The following is a 21,528-nucleotide window of genomic DNA, read 5'->3' as shown; positions in this document are numbered from 1 at the left end:
CGTTCAGAAACGCAATATTGGTTATCGGAAGAAAAAAAATCGAACAGTTGAGCGAAAAAATGCGTGGTGCGATTGCGCTGATATGAGAGACGGGGAAGAAGAACGAGTGGATTGGGGGGGGGGCATTGCACGCTTGGGGGCCCGTCCATAAATGACGTCACGCACCGAGGGGGGGGGGATCAGACATTTGTGACGAAAAAAAAGAGGGGGGGTTTCAGAAATGTGACGTCACATCAAAATGCGCAACTTTAAACAAATATAGACAACACGTTCTACTTAATTAAATAGACTTTTTAATAAATGCTTTCTCCTATAACATCAGAGTGCAGCGGCACATTAAATACGCACTACAATGACAATAGTTGAAAGCGATTTGAAGCATGTTTATATTTTTTGGGGGGGGGGTCAGACATTTGTGACGATGTGTGACGAGGTGGGGGGGTTGAGAAATGTGACGTCACATAAAAATGCGCAACTTTAAATGAATATAGACAATACGTTCTACTTAATTAAATAGACTTTTTAATAAATGTTTCCTCCTACAACATCAGAGTGCAGCGGCACATTAATTACACACTGCAATGACAATAGTTTAAAGCGATTTGAAGCATATTTTTGGGGGGGGGGCAGAGCTTTGTGACGTCATATTTGAGGAGGGGGGGGGTCTGACTTTTTGTGACGCCGTGTGACGAGGGGGGGGGGTCAAAAATTGTCCAAAATCGCGTGACGTCATTTATAGACGGCCCCTTGGGACGCGGCATTTACCAAGGGCCGGTGGCCTGTGGTTGAGACTAACAACGGAGCGACAGCCAATGGGGGGAGGAGGGGGGGGAAACGCTGGGAGATGGAGTTTGTTTAAAGTCAGTTTGTGTGCAGGTGACGGTAAGGTGGAGTACGCACAGTCGTCGACTTACAAACGCAATTCGTTCCTTGGAGACCCGTTCGCAAGTCGGAACAGAGAAATCTGCTGGATATTTAAATGCACAATACCGATACCCGACCATTCGCCACTAAGTGACGTCACCACGGCGCCTGTGCCAGGCTAGGTGCACTTTGAGGCCACGTGAAGTGTCGAAGGCTCGCTGCTGACAGGAGGAGGTCTCGGGACAGACCCAGCAGGTGCCACGGGTTGGCTGAGATGACCGGTAGATGCACCACCAGCTGTACCCCCCTACTGTGCCAGGCTAGGTGCAGGAGGTCTCGGGACAGACCCAGCAGATGCCATGGGCTGGCTGAGATGAATGGTAGATGCACCACCAGCTGTACCACCCTACTGTGCCAGGCTAGGTGTAGAAGGTTTCGAGATAGACCCAGCAGCTGCCACGGGTTGGCTGAGATGACCGGTAGATACACCACCAGCTGTACGTCCTATTCTGCTAACTTGCAGTATTTTATCCGCCTGCCATTCCTCTCGTTGTTGTGAGTGTCGCACCTCTCTGCCCTCTGTTGTTGCTGGAGGGCGACTGCTTCCAACTGCCCAGTAGCAGCAGCAGCAGCGTCCTTCACGAACCTCCTCCTCCACAGAGGCCAATCTTGACACCACTGGTACCGGTCATTGGCAAGTCCACTCAGCCCCACGTCCTCCCGTACCGCATTTAAATGCCCACACGCACGAAAACTCACTCCCAGCACCAGGATGACTCGGTTACATCTCGCGGAGGATCGCTCAGTTGAACGAAAATAGTACACATTAAAAAAATGTGCATTGACGGCTGGGTTAATAGATTTATTTTGTGAGCATCACTTGTGCACCACTGCCAACGCAGCGGTAACAGCAGGGTCACCAAATTAACTAAAACATGTTTTCAAATTTTTACCAGGTCTAGGCCCCACAGAGCTACTATTTAGCTCTTTTTCATAAGCGACCCTGGCTATCACAAATGATAGCTCAACGAAGTGGCTTGTCATCATCATCATCACGTGTAAATGTTTTGCAGCTGCCAAATACTCCACGCGACGAGGAGAGAGAGACACGCAAACTCCAAATATACAGCAGCAGGCCATCAGGGTCGGGATAGAACCTACGACCTCCTGTACACCAGGCGAGGTAGTTAACATCTCATAGCCACCGTGATGAGAGAGACACGCAAACTCCAAATATACAGCAGCAGACGTCTGGGTCAGGATCGAACCCACGACCTCTTGCATACCAAGCGAGGTAATTAATATCTCATAGCCACCGTGATGATGATGAGGGATATACGCAAACTCCAAATATACAATCTTGATTTTGAATATCTTGAATATACCGCAGGAGTCAGGGTCTGCATCGCTCAAAGTAATCATTATTAACCACATTTGCATCCAACGTAAGCCAGGCACATCAACATACGCAGCCTGCTTCCTCATTAACATAGAACAACACGATATGGCAAATACTTTTAGGTTTTTTTCGGTAAAGTCACGTAGGCAAAAAATAAAATAAAAATAGAAATCAAATAATTCTTAATTATTTATGCATAATTTTATTATTTATATAAAAGAATATTTTTTTTCGTTTTTATTTTTGTTTATTTTTTACCTACGTGACTTTACCGAAAAAAACTTAAGAGTATGAATCCTTGCAGTCACGAAAGCTTCAAATCTAGTTATCGGGCATGGCAAACGCCATCATCGCACATCATTAGCATATTCAAATGAGCCCGCGTGACGCGCTCGCATGAATATTAACATTAGCATAAGTCCGTCACGGCGGGCGTTGGGGAAGGGGGGAGGGGTATAAATCTCGCGAGAGGAGGCGCGAAGTCTCGCGAGATCTCGGCTCCGCGAGGGCGCGGAGGCGGCCCTCCTGTTACACCTCCGACTCAACCTCATCCACCTCGTCCACCTTCTCGTCGTCGTCGTCCTGTGCCCGCGTCCTCGGCTCCTGCGTCGCTCGGTGCGGGTCGACTAGGAGCTTGCGGGGGAGAGAGAGAGAGAGCGGAGAGAGAGACACAAAGACGGACGCGGTAGGCCTCGCCTCTAAACAGCCTCCCACTGCCCGCGGTACAAAATAAGCCTGAGGCCTACTTGTGCCGGGCCCTCTGGCTTAGAGGGAGTTTATAATATCCACATCGCGAGGGACGTTGAGCCTCGCCTCCCTGCGTGACTTCTTCTAAATTGCTCGCTAATCTGTCGAGGGGCTCACGCCACGGCGTGGGTGGTGTGGTGGTGGTGAGAGAGCGATGTGGTGGGTGGGGTCCTCTGTGCTTTGCTAAACCCTAAACGCTTGTGATGATGGTGGTGTTGTTGTTATTGATCGTTTTGTTTACCCTCTAGAACGGCACTTTGTGTTGTCAAAATCCACTGCACTAAGGCCTTCTCCCGGCACACCCCACCCGCCTTGCCTGTGGGGGGCGTTTCGACCATACTTCACCACGCTGGTCAGTGCGCGTAGCGTATAGCAGTGTATAGTTTAGTTTATATGGAAGTGCATGTGGTGTATACTAGTGTGTATTGTATACAAGTGGTGTTTGTGTATAGTAGTGAAGGGAGGAACCCCATATCACCGGTTCTCATGTATCACTGATGTTAGCCGGGCCTGGTGGAGCCGGGGGGTGCAATAGACGCCGGGAGCATATATGTAAGTGCAGTACAATAATGGGATTGTTTTCTACCCTCTGTTGATAACGTTAGTCCTCCCAGCAGGCTGTAGATAACAACCTGTGTGTGTGTATGGTGGTAGTCGCCCCTCCCAGAAATTTGCAGGCGCAGTCCTCTGCTTTGCTTCCAAGCTGTGGCGAGATGTTGACTACCTCGCCAGGTATACAAGAGGTCGTGGGTCCGACCATGACGCCTGCTGCTGTATATATTTGGAGTTTGCGTGTGTCTTTCTCCCCGTGGTCGCGTGGAGTTTTCTCCGGGTTCCTCCGGTTTTTTCCAAGTACATTGAGACTCGTCAAGAGTACTTGGCTCCTGCTCTAAGTTTCCACATGATAAGCCACTTGGCTGAGCTATCATCTGTGGCCAGGTCACTTCTGAAAAAAGAGCTGCATAGCTCTGTGGACCTGGTAAGATTTTGAAAAATGTGGTTGTTGGTATCTGACGAGATCGAGCACATTCCGGGGTGGGTTTGGTCATCTGTATTGTTATTGTTGGGGTTATTCTGCTTGCTTAAACACTAATACCCTAATTCTTGTTTTTCTGCGCGCGCGTGCGTGCGTGCGTTATAACGGTTGCACGTATACAGGATGTGCTTGTGTGTCATTGCCATCGTAGCGGTTTGTTAAACAGAATCTCCATTTACAATCAGAATCGTTGTTTGTGAGCGTGCGTGGCGTGTGACGACTGTTACTGCGCCGTGCAAGAGTGCGTTTTGCGTGGTCGTGCTGCGTCAACGATTTATCTGCTGCTGGATGACCTCGACGCATCGTCTCACAACCTGCACACGAGCCAATCCTCGTCCCTACCAACTAACTTGCACGGTGATCTTGGCATCTACTGCCCACAAAACCCCTTTATGGCGACGTATCCTGCCCAATTTACGTTTCCTAAACATTCTTCACCTGAGGACGGCTGCTTGCGTTGTGGCCGAAACGTCGTGAGAATTATTTTATTATGTTGAATTTTTTTTATTTTATTATTTCCCTTCTACGTGACTTTACCGAAAGAACCAAGAAGATGAATCCCTTGCAGTCACGAAAGCTTTAAATCGAAATGCGGTGTTGTGTTTTTTGGAATTTTATTTGGCCGTCTCGGCATTGAACGTTCTCTTGGAATTCCAAGCATTCCCCTCCACGCTTGCTTGGCGCACTTTTTAAATCTTCTCATTTGTCATTGTCCATGTTTTTTAAGATCCCTATGTCCTGATAGGCAATACACACACATTGCGAAAGTTATTCGTCAGGCACCTTTGTCCGTTATTGAAAGCGTACGCGACCAGTATACTCAATCCTGATCTTACTCTCCTTGTTATTTCCTCGTTTTGATCACGGTCTGCCTTTGATGATCGACCCAGATACGTAATATTCCGGTAGGTCTTGCAGTTGTCCCTAATATGATTATATTTTTGTTCAATCTACTTGTACTTGACTTTTGTTTTCCTCGGATTTATTTGAAGTCTCACTTTGAAGCCTTCTAAAGTTCTTCCAATCGTTTTTTTCTAAAGATCATTCACTATCGCTTTTAATGCCTGTCTTTGAATTTTCAGCGGTTAATACCGTTACCATATGTCATTTAAACCCTTCTTTTTATCCAATCCGGTTTCCAAAGGAAACGTCTTCCGTTTTTGCTGTGAAACAGCGTTGGTGAGTGAAAAGCCTCGTCGGACTTATCTTCTCACATTGTTTTCGTGTCACTGTCCCTTTTCGCTGTTGCTGATCCTGGTTTTTAGGAATTGATTTTCAGATTCTCTTGTATTTTTTAAGGTTTGTTTGCCAGAGTTTGGATGACTGCATGTTTCCACTGAAATGAATGCCTTTCGTAGCCTGCTAAAGCCAAGTATAATGGTAATTATTTATATTCTGTTTAACATGTTGTAGGAGGCTTTCGCTACCTATAGTATCCATAATAGTTTTTTTGGGGTTAGATTGCCTAAATATAAATGGTTGTCGTGTGGCGGCGGGTTTAACGACACGTTTATGTTTACGCGATCTTACCAACAACAAAGAACTCTCATGAATATATATTCGGTTATATTTTAAATAATCTTGCCGATTTTCGTGAATAGTCGAAACCCCCTTTGCTCAAACCAGCTCGTTCTTCCGATCGTTTTGCCTCTAAATTGACCATTATTTAGTTTCCTATGATCATCGGAACAGTTTATTTTCTTGTGACAGTATGACCGCCATCCTTCTGCCCCCCCCCCCCCCAATGTGCACGATTTTTAATTGCGCAATGTTGTGCCTTATCAGTAAAGGCCATTGGCGACAATTGGTACAGCAGCGGTACAGATCGTTGGTGTGTGACCACGACACTCGTTAAGTCGGCATAGCCGCGACATGTGTGGTGTCCCGGCATGTAACGAGGTATTTTTGGGACCCTCCTGAACATTGAAAGTTCCTCGCCCGCAAAGCTGCAGAACGCTGCAGAACGATGCTGGCTCGTAGCTACCACACTGCGCAGAAACTGCGCGTGCCGAGGCAGCAGCCCCAGCGTAGTACTGCAACCGCTGTACGTAACGACTGCAGGTAAAGTTTTAGGTTATGGTTTTTAGAACATTTCTTCATACTTCTTGGTTCTTTCGGTAAAGTCACGTACAAGGGAAATAATGAAATAATAAAAATAAAACATAATAAAATAATTCTCACGACGTTTCGGCCACAACGCAAGTAGCAGCCGTTGTGGCCGAAACGTCGTGAGAATTATTTTATTATGTTTTATTTTTATTATTTCCCTTCTACGTGACTTTACCGAAAGAACCAAGAAGATGAATCCCTGCAGTCACGAAAGCTTTAAATCGAAATATTTCTTCATACCTTTTTTGAATGATGTTACACCATTTGTTTTGATGGTTGTAATGTGAATCGTTGAACACGCGTAACATTCCAAGTTGTGACTGGCCTTAATTTGATCATAACGGAGTTCCGTTTAAGAATATGGGTATACCGGGGCATCCTGAAATTAGCCTGGTATTCTGAGGACCCTTAATATACCGGAGTTTATGTTATACCGCGTACATGATTATATATTGTTGTGCAGTAGCCAGACCACTGGTTGGCTGTGACGCACTCTGCACCAGAGCTGAGCCTTGTCAGCAGTCCCACCTCTCGTGTCTCTCAGGCTTCCTGTCCTCGTAGTGTCTCCATCGGAGACGCCGAGCTCGCACCGCTGGGATATCCTCGGTTGGAATCTGTGTTATTTTATTTAATTTATCTGCCAGTAATTTTTTTAAACAAGGTTCTCAAGCCGTAGGAGATGGTCTCGGTCCTGTCACCGGTACAGTATTTGCACTGAAAACAATTGCGATGCTGTTAGCTTGCTTATGCATTTTTCTTGGCAACCCACTCCTTACAAAAAGTGAACGCTGTCCAGTTTCACGTCTTCTTGGCTAGCTGCTCACATTTTATTTCCGCACACATGTATTCTGTGCCGCCGCCTCGCATCCACTGCCCTCGCATCTCGTTCCACCGCATCCTTGCATCTCACCCTCTGCTCCCTGCCCTGCCCTGGTGGCATCTCCACAGTCCTAATCTACGGGTCTCTGTGTGTGTGTGAGTTTATCAGTGATTTTTTTTTTTGGTTTATGGATCTCTTGTTTGTGGGTCTCTATGATCTCCATATCCTCTATTTGCATCTACTTCTTTGTCTGTTCTAAAGCAAGAGCCCACACCTTCTAAGTCTTCCTTCCATTATCTTCGGCATGTTAGTTGACACCTGCTGAGTATCTCGCTTCTCCATTCACCGTCAGGTGTGAGATCTGCGAGAGAAAGCAGTAGGGGACCCAGCCTTGCCCGTGTCATTGATGTGACCTATGTTGGGTTTGCGGGTGTTTTTTTTTATGCGGTCGGCTGTTGCTCCTTTTAGACCGTTGCCAGGCTGTTGTGGGCACACATCCCGAGCAACGGCGGGCAATGAATGGGTGGTGGTTTTCCTACGCTGCCACTAAGAAAATGAACATCCGTGGAGGGACACGGGCAAGGCCGAGTCTCCTGTTGCCTTCTCTGACAGGTTGGCCAAGGTCACTCGAGGAAAGTAATATTATTAGGTGACTTGAATGTCGGTGAGTGCATAACTATATTTGATCGTTGGGAGTGATTGGGAGCTACATGCCATCATTTATATCGTTATTAACAGCAGGTTGGGAGATGTATGCGCTGCTCGTGGGCTCTCAATTAACGGTGTGGTGTTTCATCGCCGATGGTGCATGATCTTTTTTTTCGGAAGCGACCTGGCCACAAACGATAGTTCAATCAAGTGGCTTATCTGAAAAATGTATAGCAGCTAAATAATCTAGAACGCGTGATGGTGATTCTAAATTTGGAGGGGAAAAACAGGAGGACCCGGAGAAAAATCCACGCGACCACGGGGAGAGAGACACCACAAACTCCAACTATGAACGCGGTTGCCACGGCGGTAAGATGTTAGCTTCCTCGCCTAATTATGCAAAAGGTCATGGGTTCAGTCCAGACCCTGATGCTCGTTGTATATTTGCAGTTTGCGTGTCTCTCTCCCCGTAGTCACACGGATTTTTCTCTGGGTCCGGTTTTTCCATCCACATTTTAAAAACGTGTTTCTGGATTATTTTGCTCCGATCAATCTCCACGTGATGATGAGCCACTTTGTTGAGCTATAATTTGTGAGGGTCAGGTTGCTTCTCAAAGTGCTCGGTAGACCTTGCCTTGTAAAATAAAAATAGTTGAGCTTTGGTTTAGGTTTGGGTATCATCTGCCACTGGTGATGGTGGTAGCCAGCAATTGAACGGGTTGTCCTTGCCCGTGACAAGCTGGTGCACTCCGTGTCTCCGTGTGTTTTCGGAGGGAATGTAAAGACTCGCTTGCTTCCTCGTTGCTTTCCCTTAAGTGCATTTCATTGTACTGTATGTTTTACCCGATTTTTATCTTAGATTTAGTTTTTGTACGATTTTGTGATACCCCCTTGAGTGGGGTTGATATTAGATTTAAGATAAAACCTTCAAACCGCTGTGCCCCCTTTGCACACCTAATGTACATGTTTGTGTGCATATACTATGTGTGTGTTTATTCATATATATGTAAAGCTACCAAAGGTCCTGGTTTGGCCAGTATAGTTTTTGAAAGTCTGTCTCGTTTTATTCCTGAAGCAATCGTGAAAATCACGATTTTTTTTTCTTCCACATTTAACATTTTCTGGCTTCTTGCTTGAACGCGTGATACAGGGCAGTGGGGGTTGGGGCCTTTGAACAGCTAGGGAACACCGTTGTGACGAGCAGTGAGGCCAATGACTGTGGGTGGTGGGGGCTGGGAGTTTAGTGGGTGTGCAGTTTTTTTAAGTGGGCAGTGCTGATGGGAGGGGCCTCTAGATAACCATGTGTCATGGGTGAGCTTCTTAAAAATGTATGGCCTCTCTATGCATGTATGTGCGTATGCAATGGTTGGTTGTGTGTGGGGGCACAGGAGCGACACTTGCGACCAATGAGCGGAGCCCCAGGGTGGCTGAAACGCAGCGAGTAGGCGCACGAAGGCGAGGCACAGGTGGTGCATCGGCCAGTTATCTCATTCGGTCAATCTACGGCGCCCGGGTCTGTCCCCGTGACGACCTACCAGCGGGCGTTCGACACTTCACGTGGCCTTGAAGTGCACAGACGCCGTGGTGACATCCCCACCACTTGGTGGCGAATGGCGGTTGTTGTTTTTGTTGTTTTTTTGTTGTTGTTGTATAGCTGCATTCGTTTGTTTCCTTGTGCGCCGCCACCAACCCGTAGATTTGCGCGTGATCGGCGGTACGGCGCGTTGACGGGGGCGGTTGCCGCGCGGCCCGGCGCCTCCCAACCATGACTGAGGTCGGCATCGTGAAGGAGGGATGGCTGCAGAAGAGAGGTGAGTTGGCGAGGTGGGGTCCAAAACCCGATGTTGCACCAAAAAAAGTTACAAATCGTAATGTCGGTCACGAAAGGCTACGTGTTTTAAAAATGTATTGGAAGCTGATATTGTGGTGGCAAGGTGTTAACTACCTCGCCTGGTGTACAGAAGGTCTTCGGTTCGATCCCCACCCTGTGGTCATGTGGATTTTTTTCTGGGTCCTCCGGTTTTTCTCTCCCACGTTTTACAATGAACGTACGTTTAGAGTGTTTGGCTTCTGTAAATTTGTCCATGAGGTATCATTTGTGGCCAGGTCGCGTCTGAAAAAGAGCTACATGGCTTTAGTGGGCCTCGCCTGGTAAAATAATTTTTTTTTTTATAGTTTAGTTTCATTTATATTGCAAAAGTTGATATTGTATCAAATTGTGAAATTATATCGTATGCGGGGAGGATGAGCCTGGAGCTTGACTCGCGTGTGTGTGTGTGTACGTGTTCGCCGCGTGCGCATGTTCCCCACGCTGTCCGCCGTGCAGGAGAGTACATCAAGACATGGCGCGCACGCTACTTCCTCCTGAAGGCAGACGGCTCCTTCATCGGCTACAAGGAGAAGCCTCAGGTGGCGGAGCAGCAAGACCCCTTGAACAACTTCTCCGTGGCCAGTGAGTTGCCGGCACTGCGCCACATGCCAAATCGCTTCCGCCGGTGCCCTTGACTGCAGGCAGGGCCCCCCCTCCAGCTGTCGCTAGTGCGGTGCGACATTCATTCACCGCGATGTGTGGTTAAAAAAAAGTTACTTTTTTCTTGAACCGTATAGGGACAATTTGTGGAATCGCAACGGAAGGGGTGGTGGTTGTTGCCTGCTTCTAAACTTATCTGTTAATGCTGCCCTATCGGCCTTCTCCTGCACAGCCCAGACATTCGTTCAATTTATGAGTCACGTGACTTTACCGAAAGAACCAAGAAGATGAATCCCTGCAGTCACGAAAGCTTTAAATCGAAATTTATAACAGCCCAGGATGTCAGCCGTGTTCGGGAATCGAACACAGGTCACCAGGTTCCTAGCGCAATGCCCTGACCACTGCGAGGCTCCTGCTCCCAAGATGTCACCGATGAGTGAATACACATTCGTCACGGCGCAAACGAAGCCTTGCAATATCGATGCAACGGCACGGCCAGCGCAGAGAAGATGTGCATATGAGGCAGAGGTCGCAATCGGGTACTTGTTTGCGACCCTGGTGTGGCCGGGTACGGGTAGGCCGTGAGTCACTGGTGAGTCGCCGTTTGTCACTCATTTCCCAACGTCTTGTCTCTTCTCACAATTCAAGTTCCTAGAATCAACCCACCCCCGCCTGCAACAGGGCTTCATCCCAGAGGTCGCAATCGGGTACGGGTACCCGATTGCGACCGTACCCGTTTGCGACCTCTGATATGAGGCGCAGAGTACAAATGCGAGTCCAGACAAAACGAAGCGGAAGATTAAATCCTTACTCGAATGGACACCCCGAAGTCGTGACGATTCATTAAATTGGTTGATTTTTAACTGCCAAGCAAACTTTGGATGCCAGCGACCTGGGTTACCTACCTGCCCATGTGCATCGTGAGTGTCTGGCAACTGCCTCATCCGGGTTTCCCTTTCAAATCCCTTTTGCAGCATCGTGCACGAATACGCACTTGGGCTTAGTGCAGTGACAACGAGAGCAATCGTCGTCAGGGGTCACCTTCGTCGTGCCGATGCGATGCCCGCACCGGGTTTTCTTTTGTTACTGCGTTCGTGTCGGGTTGCAGGTCCCAGGTAGAAGCGCGTGACGGACGGGTATCTTCTACGGGCCATTCGAAGTATCGGTTCTCCCGTGTGGGAGTGGTTCCTGTACTGAACGAAGTTGCGGGGGGCCATCGGTTCCCTCACAGTTGTCGTAGGATATCTGCCGGTGCGGCGTGTGTGTCGAAACGGGTGTTGTGGCACGTGGTGCCGGTGGAAAGAGGCGCCCTCTGACCGGCGTGTGGCCGTGTGCTCGTGTGCTCGCAGAGTGCCAGCTGATGAAGACGGAGCGGCCGCGGCCGAACACCTTCATCATCCGCTGCCTGCAGTGGACGACCGTCATCGAGCGCACGTTCCACGTCGACACGCCAGATGAGCGGTAGGCGCTCCGCCCGCTCATTCTCTCCAAATGTGCGCCGACTCGCACACGCGCTCGCCTACTCCCTCGCGTCGCGACCCGCTCGCTTGGTCGCGTGGCGTGTGTGCTCGCGCACGCAGTCGCTCGCTTGGTGAAACACCGAGAAGGCGACGCACGTGGCCGCACGCCCGTTGGCTTGCCCGCGCAAACGTTCACTCGTTGGCTCGAACGCGCGCTCGCGTTTACTCGCTTGCGCATTCGGATATTTGTGGGGTTTTTTTGCGGTCCGTGTTTCTAACTGGGTGGGCGGTCGCCCCGTTTTCCGCATGCGCGTGCCGCACCCCGCGCCGCCCACCGCCGCTGCGCCAGGGAGGAGTGGATGCGGGCGATACAGACGGTGGCTGACCGGCTGGCGCAGCAGGAGGAGGAGAGGATGGACGTGACGGCAAGCCAACCCAGCGAGGGCCCGTGCACCGAGGGCATGGAGACCTGCAGCACACGGCCCAAGCCACGCGTGGTACGCACACACGCACACACGCACACACGCACACACGCACACACGCACAAAGACGATGATCCCCTATTTAGCCTTTACGGGGGATTGATAGGAATCTGCTGACTGGAGCTATACACGAGATTGAAAACTCATTTCTGTAGAACTGCTTTTTGTGTTTGGTTGTCCTTCCCTCGCACCTCCGATTTAGCGCGGTTGGCTTCGTAAGGTGCGAAAGAAGTTCAACGTGCATGCAAACTATATTGGGGAACAGCACGAGCGCTTAATGAATGTCGACACTGCACATGCGCGCAGACACATACATACGCACGTACCTACGCAAGCGCACGCACGCAAGTGCATATGTATCCGAAGGCACGCGCACATAGACGTAATATGCACGCACGTTCATACGCACTCAAGTGTGCGCACGTAAGAATGCACACCTAGGCACACGTAAATACATGAACACACATGCATGTGCGCATACACACACACGCTTCTGCACATGGTCCCATCTATAGCGTTTTCGCTCAGTAGCTCAATCGGTAGCACACCGAAATGTACATCAGCTCGAAGCACGCTGCTGGCATGCTGACCTCCTGCGTGTCTTGTGTTGGTGTTGGGCAGACGATGAACGACTTCGACTACCTGAAGCTGCTGGGGAAGGGCACGTTCGGCAAGGTGATACTGGTGCGGGAGAAGGCGACGGGGAAGTACTACGCCATGAAGATCCTCAAGAAGGAAGTCATCGTGGCCAAGGTGCGCGTGGGCCCCTCGTAGACGCGGTGTTTTCTGTGTTGTGCGGTTGTAGACTTTATGTTTTCCGTGTCGTGCGGTTGTAGATTCCGTGTTTTCCGTGTCGTGCGGTTGACGGGTGTCGCCTGTGTGCGGGTGCTCGTTAGGACGAGGTGGCGCACACTCTCACGGAGAACCGAGTGCTTCAAAGCTGCCGACACCCATTTCTCACGGTATGGAAACTTTAAACCATTTAAACGATCAGCAAAACTTTTTTGTTACCAGATCAGGCCCGCTGAGCTATACAGCGCTCTTTCGGAAGCGACGTGGCCACAATTGTTAGCTCAACGAAGTGGCTTATCGCGTGGTAATTTATAGCAGCCAAATGCACTGAACGCACATTGATTTAAATGTGGAGGGAAAAACTGGAGGACCCAGAGAAAAATCCATGTTCACCAGGGCGGGGGCGGGAGGGGAGAGAGACGCGCAGCAGGTGTCGGGGTCAGGATAGAACCCAAAACCTCCTGTATATTAGGCGAGCTTGTTGACATCTTGGCACCATGGAGCTCGCAGCTTTCGAATCCGAGGGCTCGTCCAACATTAAAATGTGTGTTGTGTTTTTTTTTATTCTCTAAAGCTGCCTGTACGACGCTGTGAACAATCGCGCAGTAATCGTTCATTGTGCCCCCTTTTACAACAAGGATGGACAGCTGATGCGTGAACTCTTTCAACCCACAGTTGCAAAGTGTTTAAAAAAATAGTCCACGGCTCTTCCTCCAGTAGCTACACACGTTGGCCGTTTCCTGTTTTGTTCCGCACAACTGTTGTGACACTTCGGCGATAAGAATAAAAGGCTCGCGTGACTTCCATGCACACCGTCAGCGATATCACTGCCGCACGACTGCAGTGCTTTCTTACTGGTAGGAACCTCCTGGTTACACCGGTCCACAGGGGATTGCGTGGGGAGGGGCTGGTCACCCCGTGGTGCCCTTATAAAACTCAACGTTTAACCTACTCACGCCGGCTTGTGCCCGCCCTCACAGTCTGCCATATTTGCGGAATACACCACGCCGCCGTTGACCCTGGCCATTGACCGAGCAACCCAACGTTCCTACCAGCTCCCTCCGCAGGAATGTGTTTAATACCGCGCTGTAGGTAGTGACGTCCACTGGAGTGTGCGTGTGGCTGTTGTGGAACAGCATGGCTGGCCTCACCCCTGCGGTAAGGTGAGGTGGCTGTGCAGCACCTTGTCCAATGTCACCTCCCCCTCCTTTTAAAGCCTGGCGCCTGGGCCTCGGTGTATCCGTGCCCTCATTGTGTGTTGGTTCCCCCCCCCCCCTTCACCATGCAGTCGCTCAAGTATTCCTTCCAGACGCACGACCGCCTGTGCTTTGTCATGGAGTACGTCAACGGCGGGGAGGTGAGGCTCCTGCGGTGTGTGTGGTGTGCGCGGTGTGCGTGCGCTTGATGTACGAGTGCCGTTGGGGAGCGGCAGCACGGCTACCACCACACTGCGCCACGATCGCGCGGGGACTCTCGTTCGTTTCGTGCCCGTGGCCAATATCGGCGATGAAAATCTGAAACGGTTCTGTGTCCTCTTCCCGATTTGGTTCGGCCTTAAACGATCTCATGGTGTCGTATTAAATCATCGGCACTGGGCAGACACTAATGTGGCCGAGCATGGTGCTGTCCACACCCCCTTGTGTGCCGTGCTGTCCTTCATAGGAGTTCGGTAACGGCAATTCCCCCAGCAGCAGTGTAGTGCACGAGTGATGTGTGGGAGCGCTAATCCTGCAGTGTGTGTGTGTGTGTGCTACGTGCCTTTTGTGCTCTGCGCCGCCCGACCCCACAGCTGTTCTTCCACCTGTCACGCGAGCGCGTGTTCTCGGAAGAGCGCACACGGTTCTACGGCGCCGAGATTGTATCGGCGCTCGATTACCTCCACACCGAGAAGAACGTCGTCTATCGGGACCTCAAGGTGACCTACCTCATTCTCGTCCCTCGGCCTTTTGGGCCGTGACGATTTCCTGGACGGATATCTCCGCGCACCGCTCTGTTTGGGGCACACTCGTCAGCGGTGGAGTTTGCCGTGCTGCCGCCTAGCAGTGGATTCGCACGAGGGCCTTGGTGTCCTCACACGTGCAACGTTTTTATTAAAGCGCTTCCGGCGTCGTTAAGCCAGCGGAGGGAGGTCGTGTCGGCACGCCGGCGGGGAATTTGAAGACCGAACCGGCGTCAGTGTTCGCCGCTGGGTCCGCTCGCTCGGTGTCTCCAGGACACGATGGGGCAGGTTTTCCCGGTTCACAGCAGCAGGCGGAGTAAAACCGGATGCAGTGCCGCGGGTCCACGCTACTTTTACAGCGAAATCAAATAAAACCGGTCCCACTTGATCTTCTTCTTGGATCTTTCGGTAAGCCACATCGCAAGCAGCAGTCCTCAGGTGGAGAACATGTCTGTCGAGAAATGATTATTTTATTATTTCCATTCTACGTGACTTTACCGAAAGAACCAAGAAGAAGAATCCCTGCAGTCACGAAAGCTTTAAATCGAAACGGTCCCACTTGATTTTTTTTATTTTAGTTTGGGGGCTGAAACTTTGATTCCTTTCTCGGTTGGGCACCTGCTCACAATCTCCTCCTCTGTCCGCTTCACCCCCCCTCCAACCCCCGATGCTGAAGCTTGAGAATCTGATGCTGGACAAGGACGGACACATTAAGATCACCGACTTTGGGCTGTGCAAAGAGGGCATCACGGACGGCGCCACCATGAAGACCTTCTGTGGCACACCCGAGTACCTGGCGCCAGAGGTGTGTCACTGGACCCCCCCCCCCCGCCAACAGCCTGTTTGTCCGAGTTATTTTTGCCCCCGAGTTTCCATGTCACCGCTCACTTGTGTTCCTGTGCCAGCAAGTCTCGTGTCTCCGTGTGACCATGCAACCGTGTCTCAGTGTCCCCGTGTTTTTCACGTCCGCATGCGTCTCTTGTGTCATCAGGTTGCCGTGTTCTTGAGCAATCTTCATCCCCATGTCTCTGGGCTTCCTTATTTCCGTGTCGCCATGTCCCCAAGGTCTGTCTGTCTCGGTGTCCCCCAGTGTTCTATTGGCATTGTCTCCCCCGTACATTAATGTTTCCATGTATCCGTGGCATTGTTTATCCACGCGTCTATCTTCCCCTGTATCTGTCCCCGTGTCTTTCGGTCCAGATTTATCTGTCCCTATCCCTGCTCCTACCCCTAACCCTAATTATCTCTCGTGTTATGGGTGTGCATGCGAATCCTAACTCTACCTCCTAACCCTAATTCCAGTCATGTAACCCTATTCCCAATTATAACCTCAGTCCTAACCCTCTCTCCCCCTTACTGTGTGTGTGCATCCTCAACTCTCCTTCCTAACCCCCCCTCTCAACACTCTTGCCTTGCTGTGTGTGTGTTCCTATCTCTTACCCCCCCCCCCCCCCTCAATCCCCACCACCACCACCACCCCAACTCGCCTTGCTTCATCCCCCCAGGTGCTGGAGGACAATGACTACGGGCGAGCGGTGGACTGGTGGGGCCTGGGCGTGGTCATGTACGAGATGATGTGCGGCCGCCTGCCCTTCTACAACCAGGACCACGAGAAGCTGTTTGAGCTCATCCTCATGGAGGACATCCGCTTCCCGCGGACGCTCTCCAACGACGCCAAGGCCCTGCTCTCCGGCCTGCTGCTCAAGGACCCCAAAAAGAGGTGGCCCCATGGCACGCCGAGGCGGGAGGGGGGCCCTGACCTCGTCGTCGCCGCATAGAGGGCATGGATGGGGGGGGTGCCCACCGTTTGAGGCCGTCCAGGGGCTGGGCTGACTTATTCAGCTGCTGTATGAATCTCCACGTGATTGTTGAGCCGCTTTGTTGAGCTGTCGTTTACATGTCCAGCTCTCTTCTAATAAAGAAGCAAATAGTTCGGTGAGCTTTACCTTCTAAAATAAACTAGTGTAAAAAAAAATGAGTGCTTTGCTTACCTTTCCTAATACTTTACACTCGATCGTGTTTTTTAAAATTGTTTGTTGTGGTAACGTTCTGTACCGGCCCTTACTGGACATCTGTGAAAAGAGCTTTTACAGCTCGTAGGATTGCTCCAGTTATCGCTAAGTGTTCTGCTGAAGATTCCGAGTCTGACACCCGAGACGAACATGCCCACGTGTAGCCTCCTGGCGGCTGGTTGAGCAGTTGTCTCCGCCCTCGGCTGCTGTTTGCACGGTGCTCCTGGTGCAGGTTCCATGCGGGAGTAGATGTCTTCCCAAAAAAAAGTGGGCACACAAAGCGAAATCGCACCACAGCCGCCTGCCGAGTAGCACGAATCGCTACACGGACGACATCCCGCGTCTGACCGTGTGCGAGTGAATTCAGACGGCATGGAGCCGATTTAATCATAATAATTTCTAGAGCGGCATTAAAGAATCGTTCTCAAATACCGCATATATGTACATATATGTATATGTACGCGGTATTTAGCCGCGTAATATCTACGTTCAGGTATCACTCTTCTATCTTGTCAGCAGTGGTTGTGAATCGTACTCGGGTGGTGTGGTTTGTAACAACTTGCCGTTGCCCCCAGATAGTTATGGGGTAGATGCCATTCGAACAAGTAGCCGGTATTTTATTTTGCGGTGCGGCGCGTGTTCAGTGCGGTGACCTCGCGGTGTTTTTCGGTGCGGTGACCCCCTCGGTGTGGCGTGTGTGCGGTGCCGCGCAGGCTCGGAGGAGGACCCGATGACGCCAAGGAGATCATGAGGCACAGCTTCTTTGCCGGCACCAACTGGCAGGATGTTTACGAGCGCAAGGTCGGTGCGGGCGGCCAGAACCGTGCGGTCGCGTCGGGGCCGGGCGTTAGGTCATCGTCGGCATCGATCGTGGCTTGCTATCGCTCCTATTGCTCCTCTCGAACGAGCTAGACCGGACAAATGAAACTCTTGCTACAGAACTGGACGGAGCAAATGAGACGTACGGTACAGATTTATTGCTATTTTTATGGTCTGTTCGTCTTGCCGAGCCAGACGACAAAGCTGCTCCATCCGCAGCGGCCCAAAGGGAAGGCCACGAATCCACCGCCGGGACTGGCAACAGGGGTCACTCGTTGCTAGTTTACGGTATAGTCTTAGTCGCTAACATGTCTCTGGAGGGCAGGTTGTGGTCACTTTCGCCAGTGGGTGGTGGGGGGGGGGGGGGTGAGCGTGCTGGGCCCGGGGCAAATCTCACCGCGTGGGCCCTGCGGAAGTATTACATCTTGACACCGTGACGTCAAAAGCCTGGGCCCCCCAGAGCGTGGGGCCCGGGGCGGTTTCCCCAATTTGCCGTGCACCCCAAGGGGGGGGGGGGCGGCTCTTGACGTTGATCGCCAGGCATGGAGGTTGGCTGCACACGGGAGCCTGTCTGGTGTAGAAGCGGATGAGACTGGCGCATACGGACGAGGTGGAACTTGCGTAGAAATCGGTAGAAGCGAGGAAAACTATAACGCTTCGATGAATATTGTAGAGGTTACGGTTACTGCCCGTTTATAGGTAGGAACAACAGTTCCACACTGCTCACCAGGGATTATTTGTCTGTCGTGCATAGCCCCTCCCAAACATGTAGTACGCTTCCCGGATTGGTTGAAGTGCGTCACGTGACCGCGAGCTTTCTGTCGTGCACGAATGTGCTGTACCTGCCCACTCCGAAGGAACGTGTTTTAAAGAGTAAGATCCCTCTTTTTTTATTGTCTTTAACAGACGACCTGGGGCAAGTGCTTGTTAGTGAGCATCGAATTAAGGCCGGCATGGCGCACGGGAGTGGGTGGCCAGCACCACGCCCGGCTGCTTTTGTCTTTGTCGTGGCGATATTTACACACTGCACCAGGTACTCATTTGAGGCCGAGTCGACCTAGGGGAGGCCCAGGACCAGTTCACACAATTGTTACTGACGTTGGCCATCGGCGGGAGTTGAACTTGGGGGGCCAGGTTCGCAGTGCTACACCGACGCTACCGCTCCCCACACATAAACACACACTCGTGTTTGGTATTGTACTCGCGCGCACACGGCGCACGTACGCCAACGTATTAAGGCACGTGCACGTGTCGCTCTGTCGCCCCCCCCCCCACTCACCCCGTGTAGCTGCCGCCCCCCTTCAAGCCGCACGTGACGTCGGAAACGGACACGCGGTATTTCGACGAGGAGTTCACGGCACAGACCATCACTATCACGCCGCCAGACCGATGTGAGTAAGCACCTTCATCACCACCATTGCCACCATTGCCACCATTATCGCCACTTAATTCCCACCGGGCTTTACTATCGTCATCGCCGCCAGCATGCCGCCAGACCGACGTGAGTGGCATCGTCGTCGTCGTCGTCGTCACCGGCGCCATTTTCTCCACCACCACCATCGTCAACATTACGCTGCCCAGCTGTTATGAGTGACAACACCACCACATCTACCACCACCAGCACTGCCACCGTGCCCGTGTATGTGTCTCTAAACCCCTCCACCACCACCCCCCTGCCCTCTCCCCACCTCCGCAGACGACAGCATGGAGTCCCTCGACAACGAGCGGCGACCCCACTTCCCCCAGTTCTCCTACTCGGCCAGCGGCAACCAGTAGAGCCGGCGCCCGGCAGCACGGCACACACCGGGATCTTGCCGGCTCCTCGCCTGCGACCACACCTCCCCACCCTCCCGCCCCCACTCGGCCAAACCGCACCGACCCACCCTGCCATCTACGCCCCCGTCGTCGACACCACGGAATGCCGTAAATACCCACGCCGTGCCGGACGGGGCAGCTGGCGGGGGGGGGGGGGCGGGGGTGACCTGGGGATGACGACAGTTGAGGGTGAGGTGGGCGCGGTGGGTATGGGGGGGTGGGGCAATCGTGGCACCATTTGCCGCGGAGGTTCGTCCCAGGCGCCCGTCGGGGAAAACGGTTGTCCGCACGAGGCTGTGTTCGGTTTTCGTTTTTTTTATTTTTTTGTTTTTTTTACTTTTACACGGCACTTGTGTTTTTTGTGTTATTTTTTTTAACTGGTCGGTGGGCACTGGGAAATTGAGCCCCCCCCATCCCCCCCAGGGTTGTGGAAATGGCGGCGGCGGTGGTGGCACGATTTGACGCGTGGACAAATTGCAGAGCAGACGGTGGTTTTGTGCCGTGTGGGTAGGCAGCGTGCGCGACAACAAGAGTTCTTCCAAAAACGACGACAAGAAAAAACGACACCCCGTGCTTTCCCATTGACGCGACCGCGCTCCTTCCACAGCCACCGCTCGCACAACCACAGTGGCGATTCTAGCACACGGTCGTCTGCATGGGGGAGGGGGGCCGGGGGTGGTGGGGGGGGGGGCCACCGAGCAGGCAAGCGCGACTATCTCACTGTAGTGGGGGTTTCCCACGCCCCTCCGCACACTCAATGCAAACCGTGGCGAGTTGGATCTGACTGAGAGGTCCGGTCCCTGGGTTGGGGGGGGGGGGATGTGGGTGGCTTTGGTGGGGGGGGGGGGGGGGTTCCGGTGTCGACCGTGCAGCCGCTGGTGGAATCTGTCAGAAGGAAGGAAGAGATGGCGGCATACAGGAGGTGTGGGGGGTGGGAGAGGTTTTGCGTTTGCGAGTCGCCGCCACCTCGTCAACTTGAACTCCAGTGCCTCCCAAGCATCCCAAGAAGTTGTCTCTGAATTGAGGGGCACTTGATGAAGGGGGGGGGGGGGTGGGGACAGTCGGGGGGGCAGGGGTGCACTGCTGTTAATTCAAGGGTCCCGTACCCTGCCAGGTGCCCCCTGGTAGAAACCCCACTGGCAACGGCCCCCCCGCCCCCCCCGGTCTTCCCCCCCGCCCGCCCCCCCCCCCCCCCCCCCCGCCATCATGGGAACACTACCGTTAACGACGCCGCGCGTTACGACGTCGGCACCGTTCGGCGCGTTGAACTTTTTGTTTGTTTTTTTTGTAAACACTACGGCGGGGGCGGTGCACGGAGCCTTCGAAAGGCCGAGCCTCTGCGCTCTGACGGTCGCGTCCACCGGATGACGTTCGCCGCATCAAGTTGTCGTAGCAAAAGAAAAAAGAGGCGGGAGAACACGAAAAAAAAATCCTAATTTTATACATTAGAGTTAATCTGTGACGTTGCGTGCGTAACTATATAAATATACAAAAGTTATATCTGTATACAGTATATATATATCACTAAATGCAGCCCGTGGCTCGGAGCTTATTTTTATGAGTTGCTGTAGGGGTGGGGGGGGGATGCGCTGGTGGGGGCGGTCACGATGGCCGTTGCTGCCGCCGCCGTTGACCCCTCCGGCCGGGGTCGCGAGATTCGAATGTGTCTCGTATAAAAAGAGGTCTCGGTTAAAAAAGCAGCGGCTAGAGTCCACTCTGCCGCAGCCACTGCTGGCGTGTCGGGGACCTGCAGCTCGATGGAGCCCCTAGAAGCGTGATCCCCTTCCTCTCCTCAAGCGGTGTCCGTTGGCCTACTCTTTCACACCGGAGCGCCCACGCCGAACCCCCACCGCCCGCGCACCCCTTGCCGATAGTGGCGGCTGCGGCGTGCCCGTTTATACTGCCGGGCGGCGAGAAGCTGTGTGGCGCATCATTGGGCGGATTTAAGACTCGGTGTCCCAAGGTTTCAACTTCCCATTCAGGATTGTGCACCAGCGATCCTCCTCTGGGTTGTCCCGGCGTGATGACCGTCGCGCCGTGGCGGCATCCGTAGGTTTCGTTAATTACCGTCAAAAGGCCGGCTCCGCTCGCGAGGTTAGCGGCTACGTGCGAGGGT

General features: G+C 52.2%; 1 protein-coding gene across 2 annotated transcripts; it reads left to right on the top strand.

The window, feature by feature from the left end:
* The first annotated feature begins 2,737 nt into the window (after positions 1-2,737).
* On the top strand, positions 2,738-19,554 carry LOC144734600 (RAC-alpha serine/threonine-protein kinase-like). 2 transcript variants are annotated; one of them, XM_078616863.1, is made up of 15 exons: positions 2,738-2,948; positions 3,259-3,362; positions 9,320-9,434; positions 9,950-10,075; positions 11,443-11,554; positions 11,903-12,050; positions 12,657-12,788; positions 12,932-12,997; positions 14,116-14,184; positions 14,617-14,742; positions 15,443-15,571; positions 16,272-16,486; positions 17,492-17,579; positions 18,886-18,988; positions 19,294-19,554. In XM_078616863.1, the coding sequence occupies exons 3-15, from the start codon at positions 9,389-9,391 to the stop codon at positions 19,371-19,373; spliced, it is 1,440 nt and encodes a 479-aa protein (XP_078472989.1). In that variant the 5' UTR covers positions 2,738-2,948; positions 3,259-3,362; positions 9,320-9,388; the 3' UTR covers positions 19,374-19,554. The 2 variants fall into 2 exon arrangements, with proteins under 2 accessions (XP_078472989.1, XP_078472988.1); XM_078616862.1 differs by lacking the exon at positions 3,259-3,362.
* The last annotated feature ends 1,974 nt before the right edge of the window (positions 19,555-21,528 follow it).

The sequence above is a fragment of the Lampetra planeri genome, chromosome 52 (genome assembly GCF_965212315.1).
Source record: "Lampetra planeri chromosome 52, kcLamPlan1.2.h2, whole genome shotgun sequence".
NCBI lineage: Eukaryota > Metazoa > Chordata > Hyperoartia > Petromyzontiformes > Petromyzontidae > Lampetra > Lampetra planeri.
The sequence above is the reverse complement of the archived record's forward strand: the minus strand, read 5'-3'. Positions and strand labels throughout refer to the sequence as shown.

What these genes read in the sequence shown, in the direction of transcription:
- LOC144734600 (XM_078616862.1), top strand. Translation starts at nt 9,389, where the DNA reads ATGACTGAGGTCGGCATCGTGAAGGAGGGATGGCTGCAGAAGAGAG. An exon ending in GGGATGGCTGCAGAAGAGAG is followed by an intron (nt 9,435 to 9,949) that starts GTGAGTTGGCGA and finishes TCCGCCGTGCAG; the next exon opens with GAGAGTACATCAAGACATGG. An exon ending in AGTACGTCAACGGCGGGGAG is followed by an intron (nt 14,185 to 14,616) that starts GTGAGGCTCCTG and finishes CCGACCCCACAG; the next exon opens with CTGTTCTTCCACCTGTCACG.